The 13,064-nt window shown below is 56.2% G+C and overlaps 1 protein-coding gene across 1 annotated transcript; it reads right to left on the bottom strand.

The window, feature by feature from the left end:
• Positions 1 to 2,718: 2,718 nt before the first annotated feature.
• TMEM200B (transmembrane protein 200B) lies at positions 2,719 to 11,360 on the bottom strand. The gene is made up of 2 exons (XM_066204307.1): positions 11,208 to 11,360; positions 2,719 to 4,499 (listed from the first exon to the last, which is right to left on the bottom strand). The coding sequence occupies exon 2, from the start codon at positions 4,474 to 4,476 to the stop codon at positions 3,181 to 3,183; it is 1,296 nt and encodes a 431-aa protein (XP_066060404.1). The 5' UTR covers positions 4,477 to 4,499; positions 11,208 to 11,360; the 3' UTR covers positions 2,719 to 3,180.
• Between the last annotated feature and the right edge of the window lie 1,704 nt (positions 11,361 to 13,064).

Here is a 13,064-nt window from a genome sequence, read left to right as displayed (position 1 = left end):
TCCCCTGCGCGTCATCTTCCCGACACCTGGGCAGATTTATGGCCGGGATCACTCAGTCCTGGCTGTACCGCAAGTGCGCACTGGGAGCTGGGCCCTCGCCTTCCCACAGACCTTAAATCTTAGGGAAGGGCTCTCCGGCCAAGCAGATTCATGGCTGTGACCTGCCCCACTGCAGGGAGAGGAGCAGGAGGAAGAGGAGAAAGAGCTGCAAACCAGCCAGTGGCTGAGCAGTACCAGGGAGTGATTGTCCCTAGCTGTGGTGGTTGTGCTCCCTGAGGACAGAGGTGTCCCAGCAGCAAATCTGGAGACCCGCTGGCAGGGTCCGGAGGGCACTACTGGGGTGTCCCTGGGCATGAGAGACCCTCTTACAGCCACCGGCAGGGCCCGCACCTCCCCAGGCGACATCTCCCACACACGGCCTGTGGTAGTGGCTCCCTCTATCCATTTGCCCCATTTTATCCATGTCCCGTGGACATGCACCAGCTGAGAGGTCTCTTGGTAGTGGGAGATAACTGCAATTGCCCTTGGTCTCTCCATCCTTTGTTCCAAGGGACCCCCGGGGTCAGTCCTCATCAGCCTGGACATGCTGGTGTTGGGGACAATCCCCCAATTTTCCTTGCTGGTGTTTTTGATGAAATCCCCCTTCTGTTAGTAGGGATCTCCTCCTGCAGTGGCCACCTCCTGGGGTGGGATACCCTGGGGGGTAACAACAGCTGGATATTTATCCATAGTGTATCCAGCCTGTTCCTGAGCAGGACAGAAGGTATCACCAAGCGCTGCCCTTCACAGGCTGTGCAGTGTGAGATCTCAAGGGCTTCCAGAGCTGGTTGTTCCACTCCACAGCTCTGCAGCCAAGCAGTCAACGGAGGGATCCATCAAGGGTGTATATCTTTACTTTCTTTTTCCTGTTTCTAACCCAGCCTCATCCCTGTCTAGTTCATTCCCAGCACACCGTGAAGGCAGCATAGACAGCATCCATACACTGAAACCAGCATTGCTAAAATCCCACAAATACTCTGGGAACAGTGTCCACAGGCAGAGCTGAAGGTGAGGGATGCACAGATGCTGCTCTCCCCAGAGAAGGCACAGGGCTTCTCACCCTGCCAGATTAATTAATAAAGCTGCTTTGCATTTTGAAATGATCCCTGTGTGACTCAGAAATGCCTCCCCTGCAGGATGCTGTTGAGCTGGGAAGGAGGATGGGGCAGGAGAATGGAGCAGGAGGACGATGCTGGAGCAGGTACATGGTCCAGGCAGGCTCCCCTTTGATCCAGCCATTTCCCACCATTAGACTGAGCCTCAGCCAGAAAATGAAGGGGAAAAAAACAAATGCCCCCAGTAGCTTCTTGTGCAGCTCCTTGTGGCATTTTGGACTCCAGTTTCTTGCTGCCAGTTCCCAAAGCATGGCCCAGGGCCCGGCATCAGCTCTGGCCGCAGCTAGTTAAGCCCAAGTAAAAAGTTATTTTCAGACAAAAACAACCTTCTGGCACTTCCCCTGGGATGCTGCTCCCAGGCAGACCCTGATGGTGACTTTTTCTTGTTGCTGTTTGAATCATTGAATCAGTGCCTAAAATAATGTTGAGATTAAGTGGCCAAATAAATAGCTGAGCTTGGGCTGGTATCACTCCCAGAGAATGCTCTGGGATGTAACAGGCCCCAAAGTGCAGCTGTTGGTCCCATCTCTCTTCCCTGCCCAGGGGGAAGCTGTACTCAAGCTCTCTGGAAGGGCTTGCATTGGAAACAGACACAGCTCTTCCCTGTAAAGCTTTTCCCCTGCCCCCCAAACACTGTAGGGAGTTGCCTTTTGGGAGAAGAGGGGGCTGGGGTACAAAAACACAATTTCCAAACGATTTTGCTGGGATGTTCTGTTCTGGGGAAGGACGTTGTTCCCAGAGTTTGCAAGGTCTGACACTTTGTGTTCAATTCAGACCAGAGAGGGAGAAGCAGAGACAGGAATAACCCCCTCCCAAACATTTCATGCAGATAAAAGATTTCAGCCATCCCAACAGGCCCTGGTTTTGGGAAGGCAAAAGGCAAAGATCCTATCTAGGCTGCCACAGCCATTTTGAAGCCTCCCGAGTTGCTGGAGAGCAGAGCTGTCCTCATCCTATCACTCCAATCCATCCTTCCACACCCCCTGGCATCCTGGGGCTCCTGCTGCCTGAGAGAGGCCTGAAGGGAGTAAGAAGGGGTGGGATGAAGCTCCAGCTCCCTTTTCTCCAGGATTCCACCCCAGTGCCGAGGCTGCCTCTGTGGCCTCATCCCATACAGCTCCTGTTCTGCATCCAACAGGCACCAAGAAACAGAATGGCACCAAACAGAACCTGGCAAACCCAGTAACAACACTCCCCCACCTCTCTGCCCCTTCCCATCCTTCCTCCCACCACCTGCATCCTTCACCCTACCAAAAACCAGCACAAACAAATGCGGATCTACTGAGAAGCTCTTGGAATTGCTGCATCCCAGGAGGCCAGCAGCACCTTGCCCACTGCCTGCAACTCCCTGGGCACATTTTACATCCCCCTCTCCATAAAAATCCCAAACCTTGCGCTTATCACTTCATCCTGTGAATGTTGAACAGCTGGTTATGGAGCATCCCTTCTCCAGTGGAGCCTGGGTGGAGGCATAAGGTCTCACAGACCCTCTGGACCGACTGCTGCAGGTGCTGCCCCTCCCAAGCACCCCACAGGCAACAGGAGGAGGCAAGGCAGGACCACATGGCATCCAGATAATATTTAATAGCCCCGTTGGGCCTACGTGCTCTGGCCAAGCAAATTTTCTGGTGGGTTGAGACTGGACAAGGGGACACTACCCGCCCCTCCCCCCCCCAAGCATCTCACCACCCCAACCCTGCTGAAATAAAGTGCTGTGGGGTCTGGTGGGGCTTCACCTGCCCCCATGTCTGCATCCCAACAATGATGTGGGGTCTCAAAGCAAGGACTCCTCCGGAGAAGCCACCAGGAGAAGGGCTTGTAAGGCCAAGGGCATCTACCTGGAAAGACATGCCACCCTAAGCGAGTCCTCCCCCAGGAACAGAGGGTCAGGACCTTCCTCTTGGCATTGGCTTAAAAATGTTGCCCCCAAACCCCTCCTGGATGTGGGGTTTTGGGGGTCACTGGTGGGTGCTGGGGGCCAGGATGAGGGACTGGGATGTTACAGTCCCCAAAGGTGCTGGGGACATCAGATCCGCGTGCCCTGCTCCATCCCCACCACCCAGGAGCTGGGTCGGGCCTCGCCCCGGCTTGGGGGCTCGCTGGGCTCCAGCAGCCTGTCTGAGGACTCGCCAGTACTTTCCAGTTTGGCGTAGCCCACAAGGCTGATGTGGTCCAGCCGGGGCCAGCTCCGGTTCTTACGGTCCTTGATGGGGGCCACCAGCAGCACCCCTGGCCGGCCAAGGTCCAGGGATTTGGAGTGTCCCGGGGTGTGGAGGTGCACACTGGGGCTGAGCTCCACCAGCGACTCCACACCGGGACAGCTGTCATCCATGCTGATGACAATGTGGCCACCACCACCATCACCACCGTCCCGGCCGCAAGGTGTGGTGCCGCTGCCGATGGAAAGCGGAACCTGGGAGGGCTGTGGTGTTTTGGGGGGATGCTCTGCAGGGCCCCTCTCTGCCCTCCCACCGGCCCCCCGCGCTGCCCCATCCAGCAAACAGCTGTTAAGCTTGATGATGGGCAGTGCCAAGGCACCCACGGCCGACGACAGGAGGGACTCGGCTCCAGCGCGGCATGGGAGGCTCAGGTTGACTTCTGTGGAGCAGAGGCTGTGGAGAGAGGCTGCAGGGGAAGCTGCCGGGTGCTGCAGGAACTTGGCCATGGTCTGGAGCTGGTTGGGACCACAGCAGTCAGACCACTTGCTGCCGGGACCAGGGCAGGACTGACAGGACAGGTCCACCTGGTAACAGCCCTCCACGCACTCAGCGTTGGCCTTGGGGAAGGGCTGGATGTCCCCACGCTGGCAGTGCACGTCCTCAGGGTTGGTCCCCTCGGGCAGCCCCACTGCCAGGCTGTAGAGCCCCTTCTGCATCAGCCACCGGGTCTCCATGTCCCTGTTCTCGTACAGCATCGTGTTGGCGCAGATGAAGATGAAGAGCCCAATGCCCATGATGACAGGGCCGATTAGCTTCAGCTTCTCGCTGTGGGGCACGTGGCGCCCAGCTGCCACCTCCCTCCTCATGTCCGCCACCACACTGGTGTTCCCCGTGCTGGGCCCGGTGCCCCCATGCCCCCGGTGAGGCCAGTAACCCACCACGGCAATGGTCATGCCCACCAGGACCACCGAGATGCCCACCATGACGAAGGCTCCCGCCGGTGAGCGCATGCGGAGCTGTCCTTTCAGCACGGGCTCCGTCGGGGGCTTGCGCCGCAGGTGGCGGCCCCGGCGCCGTGGGGGGACGGGGGGCACCGGTACCTTGCCCCCCCCCCGCTCCCGTTCTCGCATGGGCCCATTGGATTCCGTGCTCTCCACAGTCATCGTCTCTGGCTCAGCCGCAATTCCTGCGTGATGGGAGGAGAAAAAGGTGAGCGGGCATCACAGGGGGTCCTTGTGCCCAGGGATGCTGAAGCACGGGCACCACAGGGACACTGGGAACATAGGGATGCCAGGAGCACAAGGACACCGAGCCCACGGGTTACACCAGGCAGGGACCAGCAGTTTTGCTCTGTCATATTGCTCCCCTCTTTCCTCAAGTCACTTCTCTCTCCCCACTCAGGAGTGAAGGGCTGAGGAGCCCCTTCCAAACACACTCCCAAAGCCCCCAAACTCATCCCTCTAAACCCCTGAGCTGTGCAGGAACTGAGGACAGCTGGGACCCTGCTCTGTGCCACACGCAGCACAGAGCCATCGCTGGCATCAGGGCCTAAAGGGACCTGTCCTGGGTCACCCCAGTCCTGTGACACCTGCAGAAGGTGCCACCCCCAGTCTGCCACAACAGCAGAGAGGGAAAGGGCTATTTACTCATCTGCTGGGGAAACTGAGGCATCTGGGAACCCAAAGGAAAGGACTGAGACAGCTGCACCACCCACTGCCCTCTGAGTGATGATCCAAGCAGGACCCAAAAACCTAAACCAACATCAAGCCGCTCATCAGATGGCGGGACCCCCCAATCCGTGGAGAATTTAAGCGAAAAGAGGAGTTTTTTCCCAATTTTCAGCTGTCTCCTATTTCCTCTGACCTGCTCAGTGCATCCCCAGCATCCTACCCTCACACACACCAACATAAAACTCCACATTTAGGGGTTTACAGTGCATGGTGTGTCATTTTATTTTTTGCTCATTTCCTAGATGAGCAAAAAGGCGTGGAAGCTTCTGCCCAACACAGTGGGTGACCAGCCTGGCAGGAAGCATCAGCTGGGCTGGCCCCATTGTGCCTGGGATAAGTGGAAAACAGGCCTTGAACAAGCCCCAGACCAAAAACATCTTTAAAAAAAATATAAATAAGCTCATGCTGACAGGAATCCATGTCCTTGCAGCATGCCCAGCCATGGCTGCCAGTGGGGCTGGGGCAGGATGGGGTGTCCCTGCATTCTCCTTCATCTCCCAGCACTGCCAGCATGAGAATGCTGCTCAGGCTGTTCCCAAAGGAACATCCCAAAGGGGGTACGAGCAGGGAGGGCTGCAGGGTGGCCCCCAGCCAAGGGATGCTGTGGGAGGGGATGTGTCACCCCACTGCTGTCAAGAAAAGCATTGGGACAACACAGAATCATGGATATTCGGCAATCAAATCCAGAAACTAAACCCAAGGAGAGCCCTGCAAGAGGAGAGGGGTGACCACTCCAATTTTACTCTCCAAGGTGAATGAAGTGCTGAGAGCCAGCACTGACCAGCATCCAAACAGCAGAAATATACTACATTTTTTTTTCCCCAGCTAATCATCTTAAGGTGTTATTAGCATCAGAGGGAAGGAATTAAAGAGATGAGTTCCAGGATGACAGCTTGTTCCTGGCACAAGGCTGTCATGCCGTGACAACTCGAGTAAGAAAGATTTAAAGGGAAAAAAAAAATAAAGTCCCAAACAAACCCCAGGCCACTGCTGAATGGGGTGTTAAGGCTTTCTGAAAAATAAGTTGATAATCCCACATGGCAAAGGGAGAAAAACAATAAACCCAAAGTAGTTTTCATCCTAAAAAACGAGGCTTTAAATATTTTGACATTTAAAGGAAACAACTGGACACTCCCAAAGTCTGTAGGTTTTTTGCCTCCAAATGCCCTGATTCAGGTGATGTCTCAATTTTCTCTAATTGCCATCTTAGCTTCAAACTCTCTAAATTTTTATAGCAAATCCTTTAAATGCCTTGCTGGCTACTTAGGGATTAAAAAGAGCATGACCCTCTACATTGCAAGAGAAAGTTCTTGGACACTGACTGGGGGGAACATGACCCCCACAGCTCATGACCCTAAACTCACACTGAACACACACCAGGCACCCCCTGTTTTATTCTGGAGCCTCAGCTGTGTCTCTTTAACCACAGTTCCTTTAACCTCTGTGACTCACTCTCTGGAATCAAGACCAGCGTCCACAGGGACCAGGAGCATCCCTGGTGTCCCACCTGTGGGGACAAAGAGCATCCCATGGGAACAATGAGTTTCGCTGGGGTCCTCCTTGTGAGGACCATGAGCACTTCCCAAATCCTGCCTGTGAGGACCATGTGCATCCCCTGGATTCTATCCAGGGCAATGTTTTGGGTCCAGGTGATGTTCACCTGGGCTGCACCAGGCTGCTCTTGCCACACTTTTGCACTGGATACAGTGTGCGGGTCATGTCAGGCTGCTTGGGAACGGGTGCAGGAGGATGAGAGGTGCCCACCCACCCCACATCCACAGGGTCCAGACCACGCTGGGGCTGAAACAATCCTCTTCCCACCTCCTCTCCCTTCCCCCGGGAACAGGGACAGAGGTGCTGGCAGGAGGGACAGGCAGATGCCACCAATCTGGCTGCAGGCAGGGAATCCCCTATGTAGCCCGGTCACTATTCCTACCCAGAGTGCTTGTCCCTTAACTCCCCCACTGCCGTATTCTGAACTTGGAGCATTTCCTTGCTCATTGCTGGGGCTGGTTGTTCCCAGAGTTCAAACCCATTATTTTTATTAATAGAATCCCCAAGGTTATATAACCCTTTTAGAAAAAAGAAACTAAAGAAAAAAAAATTCAAAACCCAGTGCTGCCATCCCCTCCTGCAGCCGGCAGCCGCCGACACTCCTGCGAATGGATTAATCCCACGATAGAGCAGCAGCATCAGCCACAGCTCAGAGTGCAGGAACGGGGCTCCTGGGCGTGCTGTCGGGGCACGGGGACAGCCCCGTCCCGTGCTGGGGACAGGCAGTGGCTTGGCACTCCTGGCCACCTCCATCCAGCCCGGAGGCATTTGTGCCTCACCAGGACCAACTCTGAGGTTTCGATTCCCAGCGGGAACAAAAGACAGTATGGAATGACAGTATGGAACTGTAAAGGTCGTTCTGGAGCGGCGTGAGTGCTGCTCTGCTGCCAGGTTAGTTCCCAATCCCTACAATAAGCCTGGCATTAAAATAAACCCAAATATTTCTCTAATCCCCCCCATCATGAAGGCACGTTACTGGCTCTACACTCCCACCTCAATCCTCTCTCGCCGCCTTCGCAGACTGATGCTCCTAAAATTTGACACTAAATCGCAATGCATCTGACAGCAGCAGAGCTGGGTGGTGGTAAAGCAGAATTTGGGAAGGGTCCCTCCTGCAGGCAGATCCTCACATCCCCTGGGTGTCTCTGGGACGCTCTGCCCCTGCCATGACCACACTGCCAGCTGGAATTTGCAGCATCAAAGGCTAGCAAAAAGCAGAAATGGCCTCCAAATCTCCCCCTGGATGAGAGATACAGGGCTGCACCTGTGTCTGGAACTGTCACTCCAGTCCTGTGCCACAGAAGGCGCCACCCAGCTCAGTGATGGGCTGGAGATACAGAAATGCCATATGGAAAAGGGCCAAGTGCAGGCAGCTCTGAGGGCCTTCCTCTTGCAGGTTTACCCCTCTTGCCAGTTATCCTTCCCGGAGCTTTTTATTTTCCTTGGCTCACACCTGGAAAGGGCTTCACTGCAGGACAGCATCCACCACACAGAAGGGAATTAAAATCCAGCATCTCCCTAGGGAGAGTGTTCCCACTGCTGCCCTGCCCCACCCCAGGCTGTGCTGCCCAACTGCAGCATTGAAGATGATTCCATTCCACACTCAGGATCCCACTCTGGATCCAGGATCCCACCCTGTGGGTCCTGTGCAGGGCATCATTCCAGAAGCTGGCACAGGAGCAGACACGGCTGTAATGAACACCCAAGAAATGCTCAACAAACAAAAAACAACTCCTTTTTCCTTTGCTTTTCCTTAAGTCCTGTAACTTTAAAGATGCTCTCCCGATTTTGGGAATAAACTGGTTTTGCAATTTGCTGCTGAATCAGCCAGCAAAGCCTGCAGTGTGTCTAAAGGCCACAGTGATGGGCAAGACCCCAAACCAGCAAGCACAGCCCAGCCCCCCTTCCTCATCCAAGCCCTGGGGAGCCTGTGACATCCAAGCACGTGGTGGCCGAGTTCCCCCAAATCCCTCTCCACAAGGAAAGGGGACCCAGGCAGCCAAGACCTTCTGGGTATGAGACCGTGTCAAGCTGCTCGAGCCCCCCAGCTCTCTCACCCACTGGGAAGGCATGAAGAATGGGAATGACAGTCTGTGCTGAGATGTGATGCTTAAAAATAACTCCTATTCAGCCCAGCCTCCAATGCTGCCCCCAGCACGGGGCAGGAGGGGACCACAGGAGCAGCACTCAGGCACTGGCTCCTTCCCCATCCCACCTCTCATCCTGGCTGTAGGACACCAAAGCCAAGGCCAGCAGGGGAGCAGCAGTGATCCCAGTGCACGGTGCCTCCCTCGTGCTGGATACCTGGGGTGGTCTGAGCCCTCATATCCCACCTGTGCAGTCCCTCCTTTTCTAGTTTTCTGGGTTCACTTCAAGTTCCTCTCCTTGGCTACACATAAAGGTCTCCAGAGAGAGGGAACAGGAGAAAAATCTGCCAGACAGTTCCTGGGATGTCCCAGCTGGAGCAAACCCTGTCACTACCCCAGCACCCGCTGGCAGCTCCCAGTCCGGAGCCTCCCCAGGCTCATTCCCGAGGAATAAAACCTCCCCGTGTGAACCTGACACCAGCATGTTCCCAATGCAGTGACAAAATCTGTGGCTCCAGCTTCAGCTGGGTACACCCATTAATCAACCATAATTAATTAAGTTCCCTCATAGAAACTTCCACATAAACTCAGTAACACTATAACCGCAGCATGTGAAGGATTATCCCCTTCCCGGCCAGGAATCACCTTCTGGACTGGGAGTCTCACTGGGGTTGTGACAGATTTTCACCTTTGCTGCAGCACAGAAGGCCCTGGGAGCGACAACCCAAAGGTCAGAAGTGCCCTTCATTCCTCTCTCTGCAGCAGTGGAGACCTCGGTTTTCCCAGGTGAAGGATGGGATGGAGGAGGGGTTAACACAAAACTACCTCCACCAAGCACCAAACAACAGGGGCATCACCTCCACACCTGGCCCAGGTGTGGGGAAGCATTGTGCCAGCTTCCCACCATCAGGTCACACATCCCAGACAGCAGTCAGGAGCCACCAAGGCCACTACTGTCACTTGGAATATAACCCAGGGAAACATGGTGCTGGGGTGATCTGGGGACACAGGGGTCTTTCCCTTTGTCTTCCACCCTGTGCTTGACCCCAGGTGAGAGGGTCCTGATGGGCAAACGGGAGGTGAGGAGTGAGAGCCACCAGTGCCACCAGTAGCTCCAGCTCCATTCACCTTGACTTCTCCAAACTCTTCCCTGCTGCTAAAAAATGGGGCCATGCTCTGAACGCCTCTCTATCCCTCAGGCAAAAGAAAGTGTGTGGAAACATCCCACTGATTACTAATTATTAGAGCTTGCCTTACCCAGATTTGCTCTGCTAATTAGACTAATCTCCACGGCTGGGAAATGAGCTGCAGTCACCCATGGTGAGCTCACACAACTTGGATGATGCTTAACTCTGACATGTCAGACCCCTGCGATGGGATCGGGATTGTAATTCCCGGCTGCTTCTGACAGACCATTGTTTAAGGAGACAATGAAAATGTGCAAATTCGGTGTTTCACCACCAAACCAATGCCAAAATCAGGACATCTGCATTGCTCAACTTTTTTGACAGAAACCAGATGCAAATAATTAATAAATCCAAATTCAAGATAATGCAGACATCTAAATTTAAATGGAGAGCGGATTTCTAACAGCAGTTCTTTGCTCACTTGGAGGAGGGGGAGGATTGAGGGGCTCAGGGGGATTTCCTGGGAGAATTCCTGCCTCTGAGAAGTGGTGTGGAGTGGCTGGGCACTCAAGGATACAGGCTGCGGCCAACCACCTTGCAAATCCTCGCAGCCAAGAGAAAAGGAAAGAAAGTAAAAGAAAAATCCATAGGTTGGGATTTCCAGGGAATTCGGACCAAACTCTCTGAATTTGGCACCTTCCCTGCTGCTCCTTTGAAAAATCCCTGCCAGCTTGGAGGAAGGTGATGGAGGGAGGGATGGAGTCCAGGGGCTGCCTTCCCGCTCCCAGGCATGGCCCAAGTTATCCAGGGGGTACAGATACAGAGATCCCATCTCCCACTCCACAGGCCCACATCTCACTCGGCCTGCAAGCAAGGAAGTTCCCAGCTGTATTCCCAGCTGGCATCACGCTTACCTCCAGCTTTTTAACCCTCATCTCCCCTACTCTTTACTCTGCGAAAGACACATCTGGCTGATTCCACGAGCAAGGATCCAAACCCACCAGAGGTGAGAAAGAGCCGTGGGCCCGGGCTGCGGTCGCTGACCCCTCCACGCCACGAAGCCGAGCCCCTTGTGCACACAGGCCTTCCCGATTCCAAACTCCAGGATCTACTGGGATAATTTCCACCCACTTCTCTCTCGAGTGCCCACATCAAACCCCGCGCGGGGATGAGCTGCGGAGCTACTCCTCGCCCCAGTCCTCTGCCAGGAGCCTCGGGAACTGCAAAAAGTGCTCAAGTGGCCGCCCGTGGGTGCCCGGTGTCTGCCCGTGGGTGCCCGGGGGCGCCGCGGCGCGCCTCCCGCCCGGGGTCCGTGCGCCCGGGGCGGATGTGCATGTGCGCGGCCGGTCCCCGCGCGTCCGTGCGCCCCCCGCCGAGCCCCCGTCCCCGCACTCACCGGCGGCCGCCGAGCCGTGCGCCTCCCGCCGGGGCCGGGCTCCCGGGGGCGGCGGGCGCTGGGCTCCGCCGCCGCGGCCGGGGCCATGGAGCGGCAGGAGGCGGCGGGCCGGCGGGATGGCAGCTCCCCGCTCGCCGCCGCCGGGACGCCTGGGCGCGGGCGTGGGGGCGGAGGGTTCCGCCCGGCCCCGCGGGGGGCGGAGCGCGGCGGGGTGGGGCGGCGGGGCCGCGGACGGGACGGCGCCCCCCGGGCCCCTGCCGGGGCGGGCTGCGGCCGCCGCGTCCCGGGCGGGGGAAAGTTGCGTTCGCGGTGCGGGATCGACGGGATTTGGGATTCCCCTGGCTCCGAGCGGCGCCGGCAGCGGCGGGGTATGGAAGGGGCGGGCTGGGATCCTTCCTCCGCCCCGCTCCCGGGTGCCCTCGGCCGGCGGCGACCCCGGGCCCCCCCCGCAGGATGGGCCCTGCCGTGCCGGGGGATGCTCCAGTGGAAGGTGTCCCTGCCCACGCCGGGGGGGTGGGATGAAACTGGACGGTCTTTAAGGACCCTGCCTAGCCAAACTGTTCATGATTCTCGGATCCTATGAAATGCTCAGAAGACCCTTCTGCACCCCTCCAGCAAAGCCCCCCGGCCGCCAGCCTGCAGAAGATCCCTGTTCTCCAAGGCAGGCCAGCCTGCACCGGGACGGGGGCTGCAGTGGATCCCCCCGTTCAGCACAGGGAGTTCAGCAGTTGGGATGAAGCATTATCCCACGTCAATCCTGGCAGCTGGAGGCGTTTGCTGCAGCCCCCCCAGACGGTGCTAAGGCAGGTTCCAGAGGCACTTTCTCCTCCAGGCAGGCGCAGAGCGAGGACCCTGTGCGAGGAGCTGCTCAGAGTGAGGGCTTTGTTTCCCCTCGTCTGAACTTGCCAAAGACACGACAGATCTCTCTGCCAGCCCCAGGGATTATGGCACAGCACCCCCATTCCTGCATCCTCATCCCTCATCTCCATTCTCACGTGCTCATCCCCTCATCCCCATTTCCTCCTCCCCGTGCCCACATCCCCATCCCCGCAGGGCAATGAGCAGAATCCCAGGGCTGTAACCAGTGGCACATCTCGACACACTGAAACTGCCAATCCAAACCTCCACCAGCACATTTCCACCTCAGCACCACACCCCAACACTCCAGTAAGTGCTGTGGGGACTCCATCTCACCCAGAGCCCCAGATGTTTTGCAAGCAGAGGCTCTGTCTCAGCCTTTAATTAAAAGTGTGCCAAGGTCACGTTCCCCAGATCCCCGCTCTCCCTAGGAAGCCACAAAACAACTCAGCAATTCCCTGTGTTACTTTGCCACTGCCACCCCACAGTTCAGAAGCAGATCCAGGATCCAGCTGGATGTCTGTATGGCAGGGAGTACTTCCTGGGAAAAGTTTTTAGGGATAAAGCTTAAAAATGAGATGCAGGACGCCAGGTTCCTCACCTGTCTCTGGCAGGGAGCATCATCCAGAGAGCTGATGATGAGGGAAATAAATCCCTGGTTCTGGGAGAATTCTGCACAGGGACAGTTCTTTGCCTCTTTGCCGGGCTCATTTAAAACAATTTCTGTGAATGTTTGGAGTTTCTTGAGGGAAGGGATTATGGCTGTGGGTCCAAGGTGCCAGCTGCATTGCTGGAGTGGAGTGATGCCTCACTCACCCAAGCCTTCCAGACAAGGAACACTACTGGCCCAGGAAGAATGGAATTTGACTTTGGCTTTTCGTGCTGCTCAAGCAACACATTCAAGGTCTCCCTTTGCCACCACTGGACTCATCTGGGCACCTCATGATCCAGAAGAAATTAATGCTTTTGAGAAAAATTTGATTTCTATTCAGAGGCTGT

The sequence above is a fragment of the Chamaea fasciata genome, unplaced genomic scaffold (genome assembly GCF_029207755.1).
Source record: "Chamaea fasciata isolate MVZ Bird 193981 ecotype frontalis unplaced genomic scaffold, bChaFas1.0.hap1 SCAF_26, whole genome shotgun sequence".
Taxonomy (NCBI): Eukaryota; Metazoa; Chordata; class Aves; order Passeriformes; family Sylviidae; genus Chamaea; species Chamaea fasciata.
The sequence above is the reverse complement of the archived record's forward strand: the minus strand, read 5'-3'. Positions and strand labels throughout refer to the sequence as shown.

Bases quoted from the DNA above. Each gene is read 5' to 3' on its own strand.
- TMEM200B (XM_066204307.1), bottom strand. From the start codon at position 4,476: ATGACTGTGGAGAGCACGGAATCCAATGGGCCCATGCGAGAACGGGAG.